This window comes from Opisthorchis viverrini, assembly GCF_000715545.1.
Source record: "Opisthorchis viverrini unplaced genomic scaffold opera_v5_200, whole genome shotgun sequence".
Lineage (NCBI taxonomy): Eukaryota > Metazoa > Platyhelminthes > Trematoda > Opisthorchiida > Opisthorchiidae > Opisthorchis > Opisthorchis viverrini.
In genome coordinates, this window is record NW_008751855.1 from 800,290 (window position 1) to 823,327 (window position 23,038).

The 23,038-nt window shown below is 42.1% G+C and overlaps 1 protein-coding gene across 1 annotated transcript; it reads right to left on the reverse strand.

Moving 5' to 3' along the window:
- Positions 1-9,317: 9,317 nt before the first annotated feature.
- Positions 9,318-20,880, reverse strand: T265_08050 (hypothetical protein; the record flags this gene model as incomplete). Its single annotated transcript, XM_009173744.1, has 6 exons — positions 9,318-9,561; positions 10,867-10,938; positions 11,616-11,690; positions 14,591-14,834; positions 20,510-20,576; positions 20,653-20,880. 6 exons carry the CDS (start codon positions 20,878-20,880, stop codon positions 9,318-9,320), a joined length of 930 nt encoding a protein of 309 aa, XP_009172008.1.
- Between the last annotated feature and the right edge of the window lie 2,158 nt (positions 20,881-23,038).

Sequence of the window (23,038 nt, forward strand, 5' to 3'; positions counted from 1 at the left end):
TTCTGTGCAGAATATTGTTGTGTCCTGGCGATTTTTTCGTGCACATTGCCTGTTCCTCTTTTGTCGTTAATTCTGTTGTAGTTAAAAGGTCCCTAACGATTCTTTGTTTTTATCACTGTCTTTCTTAAACTCCAAATAACTCCTTAAATGTTATGCGATTTAAAAGTCGTTTTCGCTTAAAGCAAGAGTTACTGAAGATACCTCTTGGAAGTCTTTAACAAATTTAACACATAAATTATTGTTATGACCGCCCACTGTGCACAGTGAGAAGACTCTACGTGTCGTGTACGCAACCCCGCCTTTTTGTAATCTAGAGGAAACCTGTATCTGACTTGCTTACTGCTAATATAGTCTGTGGGTCCCCTCGATGGAGGAAAAATTTTTTACGCAAGGCGATGAAAATTCTTTATAACTACTGTCTCAGTCAATTTATACAGCCATAATCTCGAAGCAACTCAAACCGTATCTCATCCCCTGAAACCAGCTTATTAGTTATTTTTGGCGGTCTAGTTAACCCATTTTTGTAAATTTGAAAACACAAAACTTGTTGTAGCATCTCAATTCCAATTGTGGATTGTGATACCGTTTAGTTTTTATTGAATGGAGGCAGATAGTTACCATCAGGTGCTTACACTGAACGAAAGAAAGTTCACTGAATACTTTTGCAACGGAATCTCTAGATGGCCTCCGTGCCACATATATCAAAAGGCGTAAACGTAAGCTACAGACTACGAGGGACTCCATTGGAACCCAAGTTCCAGCAATTCGAAATTTCATTTAGGCTATAAATGTGGGCTGTTCGACTTCGGCGTTGAGTCTGTCAGCTTTGGAGGAAAGTGTCCAATTGATAAGCCCAAAAAAGGGCAAAATTAGGAGCAGGCTGCTTTCGGATTTTGAGACATCGCCCCATACCATTTGCAGAAAATCAATACTTTTTAATTCTCCGGGTTTGAAAAGGTTTAATGGATGAATTTGTATGCTAACGTGATTTATGTGAAATCAAAAATTTTTACACGCATCAAAACTGACAAGAAAATCCACAGAATTGCATGAGGCTTCTTACTTGATCTGTTCACTGGAGAATTACATTGCCATCACGTGACTACGTAAGGCAAAATCCCGTGACTTGTCAAACAAGAGCAGATGATGTTATTTATCCACGATTTCGAGTTTCAAATAACTGTTATTCTGGCTCTACTCCCTCTTCCAAAAAAGGAAGAAAAATAGCAAAATTTTGTGGTTTGTTGAGTTCAAGGATTTCACAACTGTGTGTGAATCATCCCCAGGCATAAAGTAATTCTACGGTTGCTCTCGAAAGAGGTCTACATTGTAGAGTTTGTATGGGTGAATAAATGGACACACAGGACGAAATGAACTCTACAGAATTCGCATGTAGAGTATGTGCTTTTTCAGCATGTTTCGGCATTTTCACAGCTTTGGTTTCAAGTGCAGTCAAGGATCAGTGCTTCTGTTGATTCTTAAAGCTGGACGAAGTCGGTCTGTAGATGAAGACGTTCTGCATCTGTTGAATCATTTGGTCGTGGCAATTAGAAAAGTTCGCAAGAATCTGGAAGTGATCAAGTTTACTTGCACCTGGTCAACTCCACATCACCATACACTGCATCATCTGTAACGATCTCTAACTCAGCTCGCAATGGTCCATTGTTTGGCGTGAAGACAGTATTATGGTCCTCTACTTAAGTTTCGACAAAAATGACTAGCGTGCTGTCACGCGTGGGGTTCGCTGACAGGTTCACTCTAGCGGAAGAGTGGCACAATATCAATGGGCCCAAAGCTCGTTCCATCCAACCAAAGAGACTCCATCCGTGCAACATGCTGCCCAAAGCCTGCACACAATGAAGCTACCGAGGGAGACAACTCGATCTGTTTGCTTTCATCAATTTCCCGCAAGGAAAAGTCCGGGTAACTGGAACATCTATGACTGCACCCGATAATCTGTCAGGACTGGAGATGGGAATCCAATCTGCACTCTTCAGTTTCGTGGCCATTGTTATCAGGTGTGTATGGGAACTGATGGACTGGAACACGTGACTTGATCCCGACTAATCTAATGGTGCGCTCTGATAACAACATTTCGGTGTGGTCCTGGGATGCCACAAAGTAAGATATACACACATGTCACATTCTGCCTATCTTTCGGCTCAACTCTCTGTCCTTTATATGCACATATGTACATACACACATATATATATATATATTTGAACATGCATACATATATATGTATATCTAGAAAAGCGTTTGGTATTTTTATTCGGTTTGCACTCCTCAGAAAAAACCCTGTCGATGTTGAAGCCATTTTTGGCCACTTCGGATCGTCTGTCCGGAGAAAAAAGCTGTGCGAGTGAAGAAACTGTCGAGGCTAAGCAGAAGTGGTCTATAAGACCCACTGCATCAAGAGTGCTTTTTTACATTTGGAAGTATTCCTAATAAAATGTAGTCGTGTGATGTTCACAAGCTAGATGTTGTATCAATGAAGGTCACTTGGAGTGGGACTGAGCATAGCTTTACGAAAGATCCCTGCGATCCCTTGGGTCACGCAGTGGAAGAAATGCTGGCCCATTTATTCAGTGAACGCATTTCGAACTAGCAGTTGTCACTATTCCACAGGTACGGAACAGGGGCTCCTCAGTCCACACTGTTCCAGATGTAAGCGGTCATCGTTCACTCAGTAAACTCAGGAGAACAAAACCACAACCAAGACTGATCGATCAAGAAAAACAGTTTGAGCGAGAAGGGAGCGTTTGGAGTTCTTGTATGGTGGTGCAACAATTTTTTGCCCAATCAGAGCTCGATGTGCTTATTAACCGCGGGGCTATCCTGCTTTTTCTCACAAAGGGCCCCAAGATTTTGTCATTTTTTGACGTTTATGCCAGTTGTTTCCTAAACTTTATGTCCCCTTATGCTCTTGCCACCATGATTATAGAGATTGGATAGCACAGGCTTTTGTGGCCTCCAGTAGAGCTCGCTCCGTTTGAGGCACAGGCCATCCGCTTGACGTGGAGCAGCTGATGGACTGTACGCATTAACGTGATGTCAGCGCATATTACATAAACCTGGCAGCCACCACCAACCTGTCCTTCTAACCACCTAAGCACCGAAAAACCGGCGTCAATCCAATGTCTTTTGACCTGTTCATCTGCGTTAAACATATGTGCGTCACCAGAACATAACACCCTTGACTGTGTGCCCGCATGATCGTGTGACAGTGCGGAAAGGCTCGATGGCTAAGGTTTTATTGACGTGTGGCCCCATTTCGGCGGCGGTCTCCAGCCGTTATTCTGCTGCTTGGAATTATCAACTATTTCACTTAACGGACCTCTCCGGTCACAGGTGATAACCCAAATTCCTTTAATTGAATATTTACTGGCAGAGTGGGTCACCATAGTGGATGTTGACAAGCAAGCACCTTCAAGAATAACTCAGTCATACTTTTGTGAGTTGCACAGTATATGGCAGTTACTGCGACCTCATTTCTGGTGGGTAAGGATGTAAACTAAGATGCGTGCGGGGTACGGTTGTCGTGATTCTGTACAAAAACAGTGAGTTCGTTCGAGGAGTCTGATACTCAAGAACAGCTTTCTTCAAGTAAATGACACTAAAGTCTCAGAGTACCAAACGTTTTGCCTACGCACTTGTTGCTGGACGTCATACAGCCAAGTGTGCTAAGAAGGGCATAAGCAGGATTCGCACGAGCTAGATTGCTGGGGTAAAAGGTAATAAATAGACCAGGTCTATAATATACTGGTAGTTTGTTTCGGACAAAAGTACCAACTCACCGTGTCGGAGCAACGGGAGGCTTAATATGGGATATACTCAGTGTTCCACGGAGACAATGTGACGCGGATAATGACGTCATCTCTTACGCAGGAAAACGAACGTCTAGAAGGGTGGTTTCGAATTGCAGTAGATGAGACGATCGTGACTCGTGACTTATGGCCCCAAACTGGCAAAGCTTCCCATTTTATTCCGAGTATCTGCACCCGTCGGACCCATCAAATTTGTTAATAAACCTTCACTTTTAGTAGTGACGTAGATAATGACGGTATACCACGGGGGTAGAGAGTTGAAACTTTCAGTCATGTAAGGCTTCGAATAACAAGAAAGAATCAACTGTCTTTTTCCCTCCAGTTAACATTTCCCAACTCAAACTGTTGCTATTTTAGTTATTGCTAACGTAAATGCGAATGGCGATGGTTTACCTGACCACTTTACCAGCCATATAATTTCTTAGTTCACTTGTGGTTACGGTGAGGCTCACAGCCGTAGAACGATTCGGTGCATTTTTCAGTGAACCTGCGACCATCCTTCAAAACAGTCGCTTAAGTTCATGTAGCAAACCTACTGAAATCTCACAGATAGTGTTATCAAAGAGGGAGGCGTTGGGTGCACGAAATGTTTATAGGACATGCCACAATAGGTATCAAGGCACAACAACCGATACTTAACGAGCGACAGGTCTACTGAAAAGCGTGCACACGACTTCAAAAGCAGAGTAGTTTCCATGAAATGAGAATGTCTTATCTGAAAGATTTGACCGGACATGCAGCCGTTGCTTTGGTTACACAAACTTCGTTTTAACGGCCCTCCCGCTCAGCGTCACCCTATTTTCGAAAAAAGGCGGAGAATGATATAATAAAATCCGTAAAATTTGTTACGGAAATTGCAGCTTTCTGGTTTGGTGAACTCCTAGGCTTTGTAGTAATGGTTTTAGAAGCCTATTAGGGAGGTGAGTCTGGAGTGAACTTGAGGCTTAAATAGGTCATTAGAAGATTCGCATCTATCTGCTACATACGTGTGATCTCTGTTCCTCATTAACCCTCGGAACAGGAACAAATCGTCTGGAAACATGGACCTTCTTTGACACAAGGCCATAAAGATTGAAAATGTGAGCTGCTATCAATTTTGAACACCAAAGAATGAGTACTGCTATTCTCTCTCGAATATTTGCCTATCCAGGTCAGAATCTGGACATGGTTTCGACGTTCAAGTGAGTACACTGGGTGACTGGAGAATATCTAATGCAGTAAGTCACTTGGCGAAAACTGCATGCATTTGTCTCGCTCTATTGATGTAACTCACAAAGATGTTTCGAAATCTACAAACCGAAATTTATGGCCATCAAATGGTAACTGGGAAGGTTATATGAATAGACAAATAAGGTGAGATAGAAAAATAGGAATTCAAAGCTTCTCACGAAAATACCAGGCTTTACCTCATTATAATCAATAATAGACACGGCCTTCTAAAGACCGGCACCAAAAGAAACCGGATGTCAGTGAGATGCATGTAATTTTGGACTACATGTTTTAAAAACAGCAAATAACTGGAGAATGGTTGAGGCGCATTGCTAAGATGATACATTATTATGGGGGTGCATTCAGCACCACATTCCTTACAAACCTGGAAGGATATTCAAACCAGCCACCACTGGCCGAGGAGTTGTAGACCACATGTTAACAGCGGGTGACCGAAAGCACTAGAATGTGACAAAATTTCTCTACTACGAAGCAACAACACACTACTTAGAATCGGAAGCATGATGTACGATTTTGTACAATTTTGAGCAGATAAGCTGTTACAACATTATTTGTTACAAGGGTTTTGAATTGCTGAGTTATTTACTCGTCACTTAAAATAGGAGAGAAAACTGAGGAAATTTCGATCGTATGAAATAATTAACAGTGAGAAAACAAAGGTTCTGGAAGGAAGAACGAAATGGACCAGGAAGTAAGAGTTAGGGCCAGCTAACAGTAAACCTCCTAAGTGCCTTCACCTCCAACACTCAGTGAGACAGTGTGTGTAGAAACTGACAGCATGAACGTCACTGTCATCCTTTAGTCCCTACACCGCTCAGTGTCTCCAACTAAGCTCAAAGAGTGTCACGTAGAACAAACTATTGGTAAAGTCCCTCCTTCCCCTCTGTCATATCAAATGCCGTCCACCCCTAAATTTCCGCCATTCCCAATTAGGCACGGATAAAAACACTGGTCTTGCTAGGTTGCAACTCGGTATGCATAACACATGACCCAAGCAAATTAGCATGCAGTGCTGGATGCGTGCTTTGTGGGAAGCACCCTCCGCCTCGACATTACCTCATTCCGAATTCGCTGAACCCAGGCAATCCCAACCATACTTTCAAGACCTCGATGACCGAAGACCAGAAACTGACCCCGCGCATGTTGCCAATTACCAGAACAATATTTGATCGCTTAGCATGCTGCTAAAGGGTGCTCAAAGCGTTATGAAAGCTGTCTTAGATTGTATCAGAGCTACACTCTGTCGGGACATAAGCAGATACAATGAACAGGCAGCAATTATCGGCGCACTTACGGGATACTGTCACAGACAAGCGAACCACATAGATGCAACTATCCAAGGGCTGCCAGCAGTGATGGCTTTTGAATCACAAAAGCCGCGCAACCAGAAGCGATTGGAAACCGATGGGGAAGTCAGTTGAACAATCATACTTTGGTCTTGAGTCCTCTTTTCAGACAAACTGCACACATCAATAGAACGCAAGTTCAGCGTGAACGCAACAGCACTCTGTTTTCTGGCGCTGTTCTGAATCTGAACGGTAAAGGCTTCCAGAAGAACCGAGTGTCGGGTGTCAAAAGATGACTTCGAAGTGTCAGTGGCCACAGTGGCCGAGTCAGCCATAGATATTACAACCAGGGGCAATAGGCGGCGAATTGATTTGTCAGTCCCTAAGAATGTACCTGTCTCTAAAAACAAGTTGAGGGGGGAGAGAAACTGCCTGAAGGAGAAAGAGGGTAGGTGTCAGCAGTGGCCTGTTTTCGCTTATCCACCCGGCTGTATGCAGCAATTAAGTTGGTGGTACGAATCAATGGTTTATTTTACGTATGAGTGCTTTTATATGTGGGATCCATGGTTATACATTCTTTGGGCTAATTCAAGAATGCCCAAACTTAGACAGAAGGGCGATAAGGGTCCTTAGTCAAAGACTTTGGCTCAAAAGCCTAACCGAAAGACAGAGGTGGTCGGTGTGAGACCGTCAGAGCAGAGTAAGATCGTAAGGAGCAAGTCACCATATATGTTACAACCCCCAGACTGGAGGACCAGGAGACTGTACTATTTAGGCCTCTGCTTATTCACCAATCAGGTATGAGAGGCCCTGTGAGTGTCACACGCAAACTCCTCGGTATGACTCACTGGGGGTACATGAATCGTCACACCGCTGTAAGGTCAATTATCATAATGACGTCCTGTGCAAATTAAAATGTCGTCTATGTATTTGTTTTAAGAATATACTATTGAAGATATTGTTAGAAGGCTGCCTTCCAATCATATAGAGAAGGCCATCTGCCAATGAAGATTCAAGCAGAATAGCCGTTGCCACGCCAACTGTTCGTTTCTACGATTGACATTCAAATTCGCAATGGATGTTTTCAGTACGTGTGAGAATCGGTTCCCTTAAATATACTAAGGGATATCTGTGGAACCTTTTTGCGGGGCAGTAAAATGTCCTATTTTAGTGCAAAGAACAGTGATAGATTAAGATCTTCAAACTTTTCCTTGAGAAGAGATCATTTACCGTTAGGCTGTGCCAACCTTGTGAGGCCTGTCATGTCTTTATCGAAACCGTCAAAGATACACTATGTAGGTACATCGAAACGTAACAGCGCTTCTGTGATACATCTAACCAACTTTCACATATGCAAAGCGAAATGTTCGAAAGCTCCCGGCGTGAAACAATTTTTTGAACAGTAGACACTACCGGTCAGAATGGTAACTTATCATATTTGGACAGTCCATCTTCAAAACAGAAGTTTCACATCTCATAGGAAGAAGGTAGGCTGGTTTGTTCCCAGAAAGTATAATCAATGTAGAGAATTCTAAAATACTAGACAGAAAATCCTTGATTCTCACTATCTGGGTTTTTTTCTGTGTCTACTCCCTTGAAATGGATATGAAACGCTATAAACAAAAGCTTCAAGCCCTAAGTCTCCAGAAGTCTCCATCTGTCAGTCTCCATGTTTGGGGCGATGCGATTTTACAAAAGTTAAGGACAGACCGCAGTTGAAGGTGGAAAACCGAAGCCGTTTTATTTTCATTCACACTGCGCCTTAAGAAGCTGAGTTTGTGAACAACACATTTCAAGACATTTTCGTTGAGCATTACTTCCATGATACCCGCCGTTTGGCGTTAATTTTTTATGGCGCTGAACACTTTACACGCCGGTGAAAAATCTTTATCCAAAGTGTCCATTACTGAAGTCCTTCTGGACTAAGAAAAGCCATCCGATTCCCTGAAAAATTTGTTCCCGAGATTCATAATAATTTGATCTTCATGTATTCAACTTTTGAAAATGTTCCCATTTCCTTCCAGCAGTTCCCTACAATCATTCCTAGATTGGGTTGAATATTTTTGCCACTGATAACTCTAAACATTCGATACTGTTTCTCGAATCCCATACTTCAGTAGAATCCTTCGGATTCCACTGTTTTCACTTTAGCAGGTCCTATGCACCGGAGTCTTGCTACTTTATTCCAGAACTTGGCACCACTTATTTATATCATACTATACAATTTAAAGTACGTTTATGTCACTCAACAGGCGATCACATCCAGATGAGCACCTGAGTTAGGGAAACCTGGGTAAAGACAAATATTTCCATGAAAACAGTGTTGATAAGCTCAAAACATGGATCTTGTTCCGATACCTTTCATTCCCAACTGGTCTGACCCTAGGACAATAAATACGTGACCGATCGATATGAAATGCATTTTGGATCTTCAAACAGTGTGTGTAGGTGCAGCCGTTAGGAGGATTTAGTCCGTTCTGTGTTGGTGCACTTAATCAATACACTTTATCCGATTTGTGCGAGTTATTTCTGCCCTTGAATTCATCAAGAACATAGTCGCAATCGTATAATTAGGACAAGGACAAAAAAGTGAATCTGAAATTGCTGAGTAAAAAACTGAATAGTAAACGTTTGACAAAAGCGGATATACACTTCACCATTCTGAGACAAGGCCATTCATTGTACGCAGTGGGATTGGAAACTTACTACTTGTAATTACGCTGCGGCGAACCATACACAATTTAAAGGTATCAAATCTTCACTCTTTAAATGATTTCAAGGACTACATAAGATGCGATGTGCTTGAGTCAAGCACACACATCAACTTATTAAGCTGGAATATGTAAATATTGAAAGGGAATTAAGGGAGAGCCTTTCTTTAGAACAGAATCCCCATTACACCATTAGTAAGATGGTCATTCTTCAGACTAGTCTGAAGCCAAGAACTAAATTTCTACAATCCTAAAGTGAAGCATCAGTGTTCTTTAAAACGTATTAAATTTTCATGTGTAACTACCGCACGAGATTTATTTCTAGACATGGACAAACAGTGGCTTGCCTGAGCAATGTACACAGCTCCAGTGTCCCCAATACGGTTACCGGAGAGGTCCAAACGGAGTAGTGTGGTGTTTGCGGATTTTGTTGTGCCCAGACGGGCGGCAATTTGCTTTGCTTCGGCGGGACCCAACCGACAATGGCGCAGTCGCAACTGCTCCAAGCTGGAATTCAACAAGCACTCAGATGTGTGATAGCCAAACCTGCAGTACAACACAGTCTTGCTTACCGGTCTTCCTTCTATAAGTGACATTTTTGGCGTGCAACAATTTTTCTGCAAAAATCAACAGGAAGTCCATGGAAGGCATAAGAAATTAAATTTTGTAAGGCTAACTCAATGACTGTTCTTAGTTTCTTTGAAGCCTTCAAGAAGGGTCTGATAAAACCGTGATGGTAAGTTTGAACCCGGTGTCATAACCATTATCAAGAATGCTGCCTGTACCATAAATATGAGCTGTGGGTCAAAGAGTGGGTTGACCAAATGTGTGATCAGGTGGTTCTTCATATTATCACACTATCACACACTATTATCACACTTTTCACTATTCTCGTCGAATCATGGTTAACATAAACACTACGCAATTCTCAGTTACGGGGCCACTCACCAGAATAATAACAATTCGAAGCTTTGTGGGCAGTCTGACCATATAAGTTTGAACGTCACCTCTTATTTGTCTCTGAAATGCAACCGCATCCAGTGAGAATAGGAAACTGATTGCAGTCTGAAAGCAACTCGTAAACAGCGACTGCATTAACAACGTAGATATCAGAAGGGAGTCGTTAGATGTGCACTGCTGATGATTCCCACGAGGGATGAAACAGCTGTACAGTGTATCTCGGCTTTCCAGCATAATTGGTTTACACGATGAAATCTCCACCAAGATTTTCACATCGCTTCGGACTACAAACAGTGCAGATCTTCATTGTCTCCCAGAATGCACCTAAACATAGAGGCACGACTGGAACTTGTTCACCCGTTAGTGAGTATGTCACAGCTACCACTGGATAAGTTGCTTTGGTAGATGACTGTGCCCCCTTCGCACGTTACTTCACAGTAAGTCTTCACGAGAAAAAGTATTCCATGATCTGATTTAAACTTACAACTACTGCGAAAAATACCGAAAAATACAGAATTCATTTCATCAAGGTAGTTGATTGTTTAGACCACCAAGACATCTTCTTCACTTGGAAATTCCAAGGCGAAAAGAACCAAGATGACCTATTTTGATTCATGGATTATTACAGTTGTTTTCACCCTAATTCTGGCGTTATAACTGAGAAACGTTTCCAAAGGACTGAGCCTGGAGTTCGACTGGTTTGTTCATCTAGCATTCGTCCAGCCCAGTATGTTTTGTTCCACAAGATGAGTTAACATACAGGCGAACAGAAAATAACCAGATTGGCCCTAAACGTTAGTAACAATAGTCAGTACAGTAAAGTTACATCCTATCAACAAACGAACCACGTACCTCCCCTCATCTTGAATTAAACTGGCAAAACTGTCCTCGTTCAGAGATTCGTTTGCATCAATTGCTAGACATCTGCCAAAAAATAATGGAATGCGTTGATAGACCACCTTGAAGTACGCAGGAGCACAATGATAACTCAGGAGGAAAATAATGGATGGATTCAAGCCTTTCCCCTCAACATGGTCTGGGAACAACTTCATATTTTTCGTAACTTTTTAAGCGGCTGGTTTTGATGGACTGGTCTGGGTTCGCGATTATATGATCCAAAAGGTGTGATAAAGTAATTAGTTGAGATTGGTCTGTGGAAGACTGTACGGTGTGCTGCCTTTCATGCAGCTCCATTGAAAGCAGCAACCTGGAGGGTAAGGTGGTGTCCATAGATTCTGCTCAACAAAGCAATCCATAATGACAGCATTAAGGCAGCTACATACCTTCCGTCAACCTGATCTTAGTTGTTTAACCTTTGAGAAAGGATGAAATTAATTTGGACAAGGGCTGACACATGCTGACGGGATAAAGTTGTCATACGATTAGAAGCACCTTGCACAATGGTGTCGTTAAAAGACGTGACAATATAATGGATGTATATGGTATGTGACTTCTACCGCTACGGATGAAACGGACGGCTTTGCAAAGTAGTATCATGCGGCACGTCAAAACCCCGGGAAACTAAATAGGTAGATATATAGTGTTGAAAGTTTTTTGTCCAAAGGAAATGAAACTTGTACTTATACCAAGCTTTAACTTACTTCACATGAGTGTTCGTTGCCAAAAATCGGGCCAGTTGTGCCACCTGTTCAGCAGTGAGGCCCGCACTCCAAAAGCTAAAGGTAAGGCAAGAATCAAGTTATGTGCACACAGCAGGTTTGTTTTATACCGGCAGAAACGTACAAAGTATAGTGAAAGGATGGACTTGTACATATGACGTTCTGAATAGGAAGCCCATATATATCCCTTGAAAAAAGTGGATCTTCTGATCACCTTTCTTGGGATAAAAACAAGTCTCCACTGCTCAAACACATTTTATCTTCCCCATCCTTCATGATTTTCTAGGATTTGGATTTGTTCACAGTGAGAAGTAAACCTATTCATGGAATCTACTGAAAATATTCATTGAAATGACAGACTGAACACAATGTCTAAATAAGCGTGGAAGATAAAGAATACAAATCTCACCTAGGGCACCCGGTACGTAAAATCTACTTGAAACAGGTACTTCGAGTGAAAATTCAGTTAAGCATCAAGGAGGGTAGTGTACGAGGAACAAATGTTGCTTAAATTTGCGTACTAAATGATTTCAGTGAATTCATTACTGGCTCTCAGGCTGGCAGAGAAAACAAAAACACCTTGATACAACGACTCGAATAACACCGATAAACATCGTTAATACACCTTTATCCTTTTGGGACCAGTCATTCTTATCAGTTTGAACTACAGCTTCTGTTTTTCCAACCCCTGTTATTGTATAAGCGTGACTTCCTGCTTCAAGCATTTTAGGCAGAAATTCAATCGTCTATCTGAACCAGAACATTTAATTTATACATTTAATTTCAACATTTTTGCATTCCAGGACAATGGGGAGAACTCTCTCCGGACGTACTTGGTGAATGAATTTTCCTCAACGTACATTTAATTTTTAGCTTGAGAAATCGGGTGAAGTGCTGGACCAAAAGTGGTTTCCTTCAAATTTCTTCCAGTGGTGTGGTCTTTACAGGGAGACAATGGCGTTTTCTCCAAATTTCCAGTGAATGAACTGCCCGAAGACCACATAGTTGAATCCTGGTTTCCACAGTCAAATCAATCTGGCCTCCGTCTCATGCCATAGTCACTGGGTCGATAAAACTCCCTTACGCGGTTATTAAAACATTAATCGACTTCAACACAGTGGTCGAACCATAGTACTCGACAGTATTCAAGCAATAATAAAGTGTGCGCCACTGAATAGGATAACGGATTCACAGCTCTTGCCAAGAATCACAGTATCATCTTATTTTACGGAGCGCACAAAGCAACAATAATGCACAAAGTATCCGACTAATGGATGACTTCTTTTATGAGAAATATTTACACGAGGAAACGACCTAGTGCGACTCTAATTTAGTCCAACTGAATTCCATCTGGATAGAGGACCTGAAAAAAGAAAACTTTCAAACAGAAATCGACTCCTGTTACCGGCGCACGTCATCGTTTACTTCGATAGTCCATGTTCTCCACGTGTCCTTACTCCGTGTCTCTCTCTCAGCTTTCCTGATAAATATAACAAATCCAGCGACAGTCGGTAAAAAAAGGACGTTTAAATATTGGGCTTGGTGAACCCGTTCTCGATAAGCACTAACATAAAAACAGAACGGGAATAACTTTCTGGCCGGTGGAAGTATCTTGGCGTCAGATATAAACTTCGAATGAAAGAGCTGTAACTTCAAACGTCACTGTGAGCTTTTTTCATTCATAACTTTCACCGCCCGAGTATTGTATAGCTTGTGATAACAGCGGAGCAGGGGTTGGAATACACTACAGTGGTTCTGGTGTGTTTGTTGTATATCCGTAAACTGAAGATACAGATTGTGCAGCGTAGCAATACGGCGACCGAGGAGTCCCTAGGTGTCGCGAATTTGGGAGTGCTTCCACAGAGCAACTTGCGAACACTGGTAATCAGGAGCAAATTCACTAGCTTCGTTTACAGGTAAAGATGACATTGTCACACAAACCAACAAAGGGTATGAAAGATGAAGCAAGTTATAAAGAGCAAGTGAATCGAGCCGATTAGATTTACGCTATGACCTATCAAGCCAGAAAGCGAAATAATCAGACAAGGCCAAAGTGATCTATGCTGGGTACTCCTCGTATAAAATCTCACTACTTGTAATTAAACAAGTAGCGAGTAATTAAACAGCTGGACACAAGGCAGATCGGGAAGAGTGTGGTGAACCTCTGCTCTGATCGAACTGATTCGTCTACGTACGTGTTGGTGAGAGTAATTATAAAATTCTGTTACTATTTAAGGATGGTTAGAGGACTAAATGGCAGTGTAAACTGTTTAAAATAATTTACCTCTGGACATAAAAACGAAAGTACTAAACAGTGATATCAAACTAGCCACAGTTTTCAACAGCAATAACACGGGAGTTTACAAGCCTAGGACCAAAACGCCATGAAATAAAAAGACAGTGTCCTCGTTGAAGCGTAGTCAACAGATCCGTGCATGGTGACCTGACCCGAATCGATTATGAGAGCTTGGCAGGACAATTTGGCTGTCAGCTATAGGTTGAGTCATTGTTGCATGAATGACGAAGAACTGCTCGGTTTGATGGGTGAAAATCACGTGTCGACTGGCTGAAATTTTGTTACGGCATCACCAATCGTTGTTACACGCACATGAGGTATTGTTCGAATTAGTTTTTGGAACTCAAACCTTTCCCAAGACACATGGGAATCTTTGAGCTCTGGTTTCAGTAGGGTCGTACAAAAAATTGACGACTACAGGACAAATATGGTAAATGGCTATAGACTATGACTGAATAAGTACAATATACTTATTAGCAAACTGAAAACCGTATAGTGCTAGTTACGGGTAACGGTTCATCTAAAATAATTGCATCCGTTTTTCCCACTGAAAACAATCAAGGCACCAATGATATTTCAATTCGTTGCTTGATTTCGGGACTGTTAGGTAAGCACACTAACAGTGACACAGGTTTTCTTCTTTTTGGCTATTTAAACTCACTTTAGAGTGTGCAGTTTTGATGTCACGCTGCAACAATTGAGGATTACTTCAAGTGTGACATCTGTCATATTCCAACCTGACGAATTAGTTGAAGGAGGACTCAGCTCACCTCTCATGTAGACTTCTGTCACTGTCTCTGTTTTGTCCGGAACCTCAACCAGAATTTGAATTTTAGGTGTGAAAAACTTCTCCTCTGGCACTGTGTTGAAAGTAGTTGGCACAATCTCGGAAGTAGCAAGGATATCTGTGTTCGACAGCAAGGAGGACAAAATGCGAAAACTACTGGCCGAAGATGAGATAAAATGCGAGAATTGTATGAAATTTCGACTAGTTGACCTGTGTAAGATATTTACCCACCTCGTTGTTCTACCATCATTTTTGTTTACTCATACACACGCTTTGTGGCTGAAATTCGTCCACGAAATCCCTCTTTAGTCACACAGGTGAAAGTCAACCTCTATCCCGCAGCCATCACATGCATGTGTCCTCGTGCATTAGCAGCATGTGCCTTAAAAAAGACCACTCTTCTTGTACCTTGTGGCCAACATACGCACAGGTACAGTTAGTTTACAGCGTCCGCATTTATGTAGACGATGAATATACTGATGCTTCAACCGAATGATATTGTTTGATAGTGCTCAGCTGACTTATGCCTTTGCCACTACCATTCCCAGACACGCATTTGAAAAATATAGGTGATGGTCCTGTGGTGTGCGAGGCGGTTACACAAGCAATTTGTTGCGCGATATATTTTTTGCTTCAAAAGCTAATGCTATTTCTAAAAACATGAAAAATAGGGTCTAAAAGTCTAACCCGGTCAAAACCGTTATATAATTCTCTCCGACCAAATATAGCAACAGAGGTGAATAACCAGTACGGAGTAAACATACAAACTTGGAAATCACATCCGCTCCATATTCCGCTGCATGAGTAAAACACGCCCATTCTAGGATATTTTTGAATATGAAGGGTGCGTGGTGAGCGGTGCTCATTTCAACTTGGTCTAGCTTCATCTCCAAAACATTGATATTTCAACACGTCCCCTATCATTCACCTAGGATTTCGTACCGGTACAACACGCGGTCCCGGTGTTCTGCTGGGCAAAATATCATTCGAAAAAGATAAACTGGGAGAGATTTTGGCCACAGATTGTCCTATATTCTCCAGCTGATTAGTTTTCTCACACAAAATTTTGTTTCCATAGTGGCTACGGCTCTGCATATGTGAACTGCAATTTTATGTGGCGCAACCACTGCTACTTCAGGGCTTTAGGTATACAACTTGAAGTAACCGATGGCATTTGGATAGCACCGATAATCCGCAAGACTCATATACTCACTCTACTGTGCCAACTCAAGGCGGGTTGATTTGAGGATCAAAGGTTTGTCCAGAAAGGTGAAGTAGCGTGTGGAATGAATTAAAGTAGCTTTTTTGGACTGTACCAACAATCGCTTTTTGGATAAGAATCTTAAGGTTGATCGCTACCGGTCCAGCCTGATTCTCTGTCGACCAGGCTTTAGTTACCAAAAACGAACTGAGAGTGACTTAATGGTTTTTACTTCAAAATAACCAAAATTTTCTAGATTTTCACTGCCGTTATGGATGTTTATTTCACTGTTCACGTGGTTTTCTGGAGAATCAGGGGCCTTAAGTATTTGCAGTTCATAAGCTGTGTGTCTGTCAATCTGCTTTCGACCTTTTGTCATTGGAAAAGTTTATTCAAAAGCAAGACACCAGTCTGCACTACTCACAATGGGCCTTGTTTATAATTGAACGACATTTGAGTGCTTTAACTCTGGCTTCAGATTGTATGCTTTCTGAACACTCGTTAAAATTTATTCTACGTGATAAATGAGAGAGGAAAACTGACTCTATTGGCATACAAAACCTGAAGGGTTCTCAAAAACGCCGATGTCATGGGGTTACCATCAATGTAACACTGTGATATTTGTCCCAGAGCACGGATTTTGCACCATAAAATAAATATCGATACCAGTGGATGCTGCCAAAGCACTTTTTATCACGATAGTTATCTGGTTAGTTATGCTAAACTTATATCAGTTGGGTTATAACATTTGAATATCATTTATGCTGCGATTTTTTCAACCAGAGGGGTGGTAAGTTGATTTATCACCAGGAATTAGACAAAGACATTTTACAATGGTTTCTTTTACAACCATCTTGTCCGCCGATAGTGAGGTGTTTCAGAAAATTTCTCCTACGTCACAGGTAACAGCTCCGGAAGTTTTCCTGTACATTTTTTTGGTTCTGGTGCGTTGGTCAAGGGTGACTCTTTAAAGGATGTTAGACTCAATCCTCTGTAATTAGAGTTGCAATGTTTTTGTAAAGGGAAACTCTAAAGCACACTGATGACAGCACAAACACATAAAACCTGTATAATTTAACCTGACTGAATTGCATGCAGAGGAGCGTTGAAGTGATCGCACTTATACGCAGGGCGCATTTCTATCCTTAATAGCTTTAGTGCAGGGTTCAGAGAAGAACACAGTATGACCAATAGCTGCATCGTTTTACTGCAAACCAGCACGACCATAAATTTCACTTATAATCCTGTTAACCGATTTTAGGATACTTGTGGAATTTCCCCGTTTCGGTCACTCAGACACCTCAGACTCCATCATGTAAATTTACATTCAAAGCAACATGTTTATTTTACAGTATTTCAAGACAATTAATCAAAGAATCACGCAAAAACTGAGATATCAACTACATTCGGAGCAAAATGACCAAAATCTACTTAATGGGCTCATATGTAAACGCCAGGTTTTTGTAACCAGGTAATCTATGACCATGAACAATAATTTGGAACTGCCTTTAGGGTAATTTCCCATAGAAGCATATCAGAAAGGAAGAAAGAATATACGGACAGTTCTTTACACCAGGTTGGAATCAGTAGCAGTGTGCTCAGTGCTTCCTGTCAGAAAACAGTGTGGCTTCATGGAGCCCCTGCCTACTCTATATCCCTAAACATTTGCTTCCACACGCACAAAACACACTGAAAGCTATTGAAATCCAGAACTACGATCCAGCTGCTGAATAATCCAAAACACATGCTAAAGTTCAACCCAAAAGTAACTATAATGCTTAGTTGTAGGGATATCAGATGAGCTTGTTCCCTCTGCCTCATTCTCTTTGAAGAAGCCTTTTGATCCAAAACCGAATACTCAATGGACAGTTGACAACAACCGAAAGAAGAAAGAGGCATCCAATATCCATGCATTCAGTGAAAGCCTATCAACCTTATATCTGAACCCAAACACTAGGGACAAAATTGTCATAACGGGATTCTCATTTGAGACTGGAGCATGACAAACGTCACTGAATCTTGTTGCATTAGTCAGCTAGTTTTCTTTGGGCATTTCTCGCCTTGGTGTCCCAGAGTGCAGACAGTTGTGGGAGCTTTAGGGACCATTGTTTATACAGCGAAGAATCATCCAACTGCTTGTTTTACGTTGATCTTATCTCTTGATTAGACAGTCTAAATATTTCGAGTACTAAAACACAAAATCAAAAATGGTCTGATTTAGAGCAATTAGTTAATTATCATATTCAGTTCAGATTACAGCACCAAGGACGATTGGGATAACAGTGAAAATGACTCAGGTCTTTTTCTTTTTCAACAATCACTGCAAATCCAAAATTCTTTTTAAATGTTTATTGGGAGTGTCTGGCCAAAGATTGCTTAATGATTCACATTTTGATGTTTTCGCCCTTGTAATCTCTTTCAATCTTTGTAAAATTTGTATCCTCTTAACAGTCTTCTTGCTGTTGATATATGGCCTCAGTTCCATCTTGACATTGATCTTCTTGCTCCGCGTGTATCAGATTTTAATGTTTTTACTATTCTTCCGAGTCATTTGCGCAACTTTTTGTCGAGATTTCATGTTAATTCACTGTGGTTTTAACATCTAATGGTCTGAAACCATACGTCAGTCATTTTTTCAAACTATTAGTTCATTTTTTCCAATTCTGTTGCCAACTGCTCATTGCTACTGAATAACCTTACTCAGTTCTTGGCTGTGTGTGGCCTTTTCTCAGTAGTTTGAAATGCTTGTGGCAGGATGTTTAAGGACATCTCAATCGTGCTGACAGTTTCGTCAGGTTAATACACCACATGATACGTACCAATCGGTCCAGGTATTCAGCCTAAATCTTGTGCGTAGGAAATAAAAATTGTACTTTGCTTTATAACAAAAATATCTAGCGTTATTCATTTTTAAGGTTATACAAACCGGCCATATGCGCCTTAAAACGACTCACTCTTGATTAACTGTTTTGTCCGGAACATAATTTGCGAAATTCTGTCAGTGGTTACTGCCACTGTAGAAAAGTTACTCAGGTTGATTTTTCAGGTTCAAAATTACTCGCCAACATACTAGAGGGGTGCAGAGAACTTTGTGCATTGTGTTTATTTTTGGTCCGAGATATGTAACGTGCGTACTTTTTAACTCTTAGTGGGCGTCTAAAACGGGTGAGGCTGTGACGCAGTTAGCGTTCCAGATTGTGTGCACCACGTTCAACCCATCCTATCTGCTGTGTTCCGTCAACCTGTGTGTATTAGACGCATCATTTTTAGTTGAGCAACATTTTGCTTCTCACTACGCACGAGATTGCACCGCATATGATTCTCCAGAAGATAACAACCAGATTGCTTTTCTGGTTAGGGCTGCAAAAGTCAGAATCCGCCTAAACAAACATGCCGACAAAAAAGCTAAATCTGAGTTATCCCACCGATTTTTGTTCAATAGTTCTCAAAATATTTCTGTTTGGAATGTTATCTACTTCCCAAAACTCTACTTACTGTCTTTGACACACACGTTCAACCTGTCCATAAGCCAATCAAATGCAGTTGGTTCTCCATTCATAAAGAGGAAATCCGGAGTTTCTTCATCAATCTTATGAAATATAATGGGGAGGAAGCCTCACACAATTACGGTGACTTCACTTGAATCTGACCGAAATTCTTGCATTACCTTGCAACCATACAAAGTAGTACATTATTTTCATTAACATAAGGGACCACACTGCTGCTCCGAGCCAACGGTTAAATAAAAATGGAGCTTCAACAAAAAGGTCGTTAACGCAATAGCACTATCATTGTGCCCCTTCATATTAGAGCTTGTCACAACAAGGTTTCTGAAGCACTTAGGAAACTTTTGTGCCTATTGGAAGAAAACGCCTCAGCTGACGACTTTTATCTGAAGCCTTTTCTGAGTCTGAAAAAAGTTTATGAAACATCGTCGATGTTTTTAAAAATTGGGTGCACAAAATTATGTGCACACTTTCAGTTTAGCGCCTTCGTTTTAGGTCAGCAAACCTCTTAAGTGCTCTGAACATGACAAAACCTAGGCTTATTCGAATTTAGGTTTAGTAATTGAGAAGTTGACTTCTACACATCCATAAAACAGGTGAGAATTTTCTATCGGAGTAGACATATAAAGCATACGTTGTAGAAGAGATAGTGCCCTCACAATTTTATGAGAAAGAGGGTAAAATTAACTACGAGAAATACACTCATTTGAAAGTCTAGTTTTCATAAGCGACTCAGCTGAATCTCTCGTTTATGCTATTTTTCAACTGAATGTGTTTTCTTTATGAAAATGTACTGCAATATCTCGAATATCGTACAAGTGAAACATGAGGCCGCCCGTGTGCAGCACATTCGGTTAAAAAATATCATAAGCGCGAGGCTCAGTCGAGTCCCTCGTAAAAACCAAACCGATCTGCAAATGAGTATATTTCTCAAAACCAGTCCAATTAGGGTTCAAGTAGGACACAATGTTGACAGTGATTCGGGGACCTCGCCTACGTGATGAGCCCAAGAAGGGCGAAACCGGTCATGGGCTGTACTTTATGTTAAAAATATGTCAAAAATTCCTATCCGAAAGTTATGCTTACCATAACTAGTTTGCGAGTTTTCTCTGGTTGAATTAACCGATGATCCTGATTTACTGCTCTTCAGTCGCTGAAAAGAGAAGAAGATGGAGGTGACTCGATGATTGTTGTATTGTCTCGCAGAGAGATTGTTGACGGAAACCTACTTTAATACACGGTGCATTTGCTATCCCTAGTCGTTCCACGATGGGAAAATTTTGCAATCCCTTCTTGAGGCATATCATTTGATAGTCCTCCTCAAAGCGCCCACTCATTTCGGAAGTTTCGAAATCTTTCCCAGTGGGCAAAAGCCCTTCACCTTCGTTGAATGTGCTTTGTATGTTTTCTAATTTATCTGTGGACCTCTGTGTTAATCTGCCAGTCTTTTTCACCATTTTTATTATTTACGTATTCGTAAACGTGCACATGACTACGACTGAACCAAACAAATAAATTTCAAGGTCATCTCGCGGATTCGTGGATTGATACACAGGATCAAGGCTTTTGCCCAAGTTTCCCGGGTCGGTTTTGTTCTTGTCGTTCAACGGCTATTGTTCACCTGAGAGGCACAAGTGAAAAAAGGGTGTAGCACTGCTCTTTATGTTCTCAGCGCGGGGCAGTATGCTTGTCAGTGCTAGGATTGGTATAAATGTCTAATAGTGCTTTGAACTGGGTTCTAGAAGGTGCGTGGACAAACGTCGGAGGAGGGTCATTCCACGCAACTACTACCCGAGATAAGAAAAAATTATGCCTAATGAATGTGTGTGCTCTGAGCTTGAAAATCTTCCTACCCTGTCCCCGCCGTGTGTTTGCTGGGTCGCCGGTGAAAAACCTGTTGGCCAAGCTTTGTTCAAACAGGGCATAAGTAAGAATTAGGTCCCCTCGGAGGCGACGATACTCCAGGGGAAAGAGATCATGCAGCGCGAGACGGGTATTGTGATCTACGGATTAGAGTCCGGCGACAATTTTCATAGCTGCTCACCGGACACGCTCAATGAGGGTGACGTCTTTCGTGCGTCCTGAGTAGACAGCTTGGTTGGCGTATTCCACGAGTGGTCTGACGTGGCCCCCGTAGATTATTTGGAAGTCCATGCGAGTAATATGGAAAAAGGTGCGTCGGATCATCCGTAAAAGGGCGAATGCCTTTTGGGTCGATTTATTATGGTGAAGTGAGAGGGACAAGTTCCAGTGGACCCAAATACCCAAATTCTTTTTGGCGTCTATCCTCATGACGTTTTCGCAGAATTTGTTGAAACGGCTGAGGCAATTCGTGGAAAAGCATTTCAACACTGTCTCCGCTGCCTCCGAAAATAAGGAGCTGGAAGTTGAGTGACCAGGGAGGTTAGAAGACCTAACAGTTGTGAGCCGGGTTTGAGTTCAAGGCTCCAAAGGGGCCTCTGGGGCAACATCGTCTGCTTCCCGTTTTGGTGGTTGTTGGGGACGCTTTTTTGCTTGAAAGGTATCTATGTCCCGCGAAAACCCTGTTTGCTCTGGCCGTTTGACTTTGGGGACGGAGATTTTTCCCTGTGGGCGAAAATTTCGACCATTGCCGCTTGAAGCTCTTTCAGCACCGCCTTTTCGGCGACCAGATTTGCTGTTGATCAAAGATTCGCCCTTCTGCAATCTTGGGTATTTTAGCGCGGTTTGACCGGAAAAGTGTCTCTGTGAGGTCCTGGGCGCTGGGTGGCAGCACCGAGAAATAATACTTTAGGTGGAGCTCCACTGAGGCAGAGCTATACTGGAGTACTTTACCTTGAAACCGGCCAGCAGTTTTCTAACCTGGGAAATCTTACGTAGCTTGTTTGGTTGCAATCGCTTTTCCTTCGTGGTTGTGTGGACACGCGATCCGCCGATGATCAGAGTGGTCAACCGGATGTACGAGGGATTTTCCGGTTGGCTGTAGTCACGTTTGTGGCTTTGGCTGTCGGGGTCCTGGGCGATGGCTGTTTTCACAAGCAGAGGCCGCATTTTACGGAGTGGAGCAGGAGATTCGCTTCGCTGTTTGTCCCCGCACATCTGACTCAGTCCAGTTCAGAGGCTGTGACTTTGGTGAGGCGTTCATGGTTGCACCTTTGTCGTCTGTTACGGAGATAAGCGTTGATGGCTCCACGTACTTTCGGTGCTGCTTGCATCTGTGTATTAACGGTATTTTCCTCAGCTTATTGGCCGTAGCAACGCCTAAAGACGTGCGGTATAGTGGGATCCGTGTGGAGTCCTACCTATCACCTCCCCTTGAAGTTTGTTGACATAGCTTCGAAGCCGGGGGTTCACTTAGAGTGGCCTCACTGGCTTGCAGATCCTGTCTGTCCAGCGTCGCGGTTGTAATCCGTGCTCAGGCTGGGCCTCTGACGAAGCAACTGATTGATTTTCCGGGATGGCGCCGATATCAAAAATGTCCAGAAGCATTTCTAGACTCATAGCACTCGGTCCTGTGGGTAGGATCGGCGCATCTGTCGGCCGGATCTGGTTTGCGTGGCGTATCCACTTGGCTGGACCAACTTGAATCTCGTAGAGCACTTTGCCGCGCCGGCGAAGGATGAGTCCTGGGGTCCA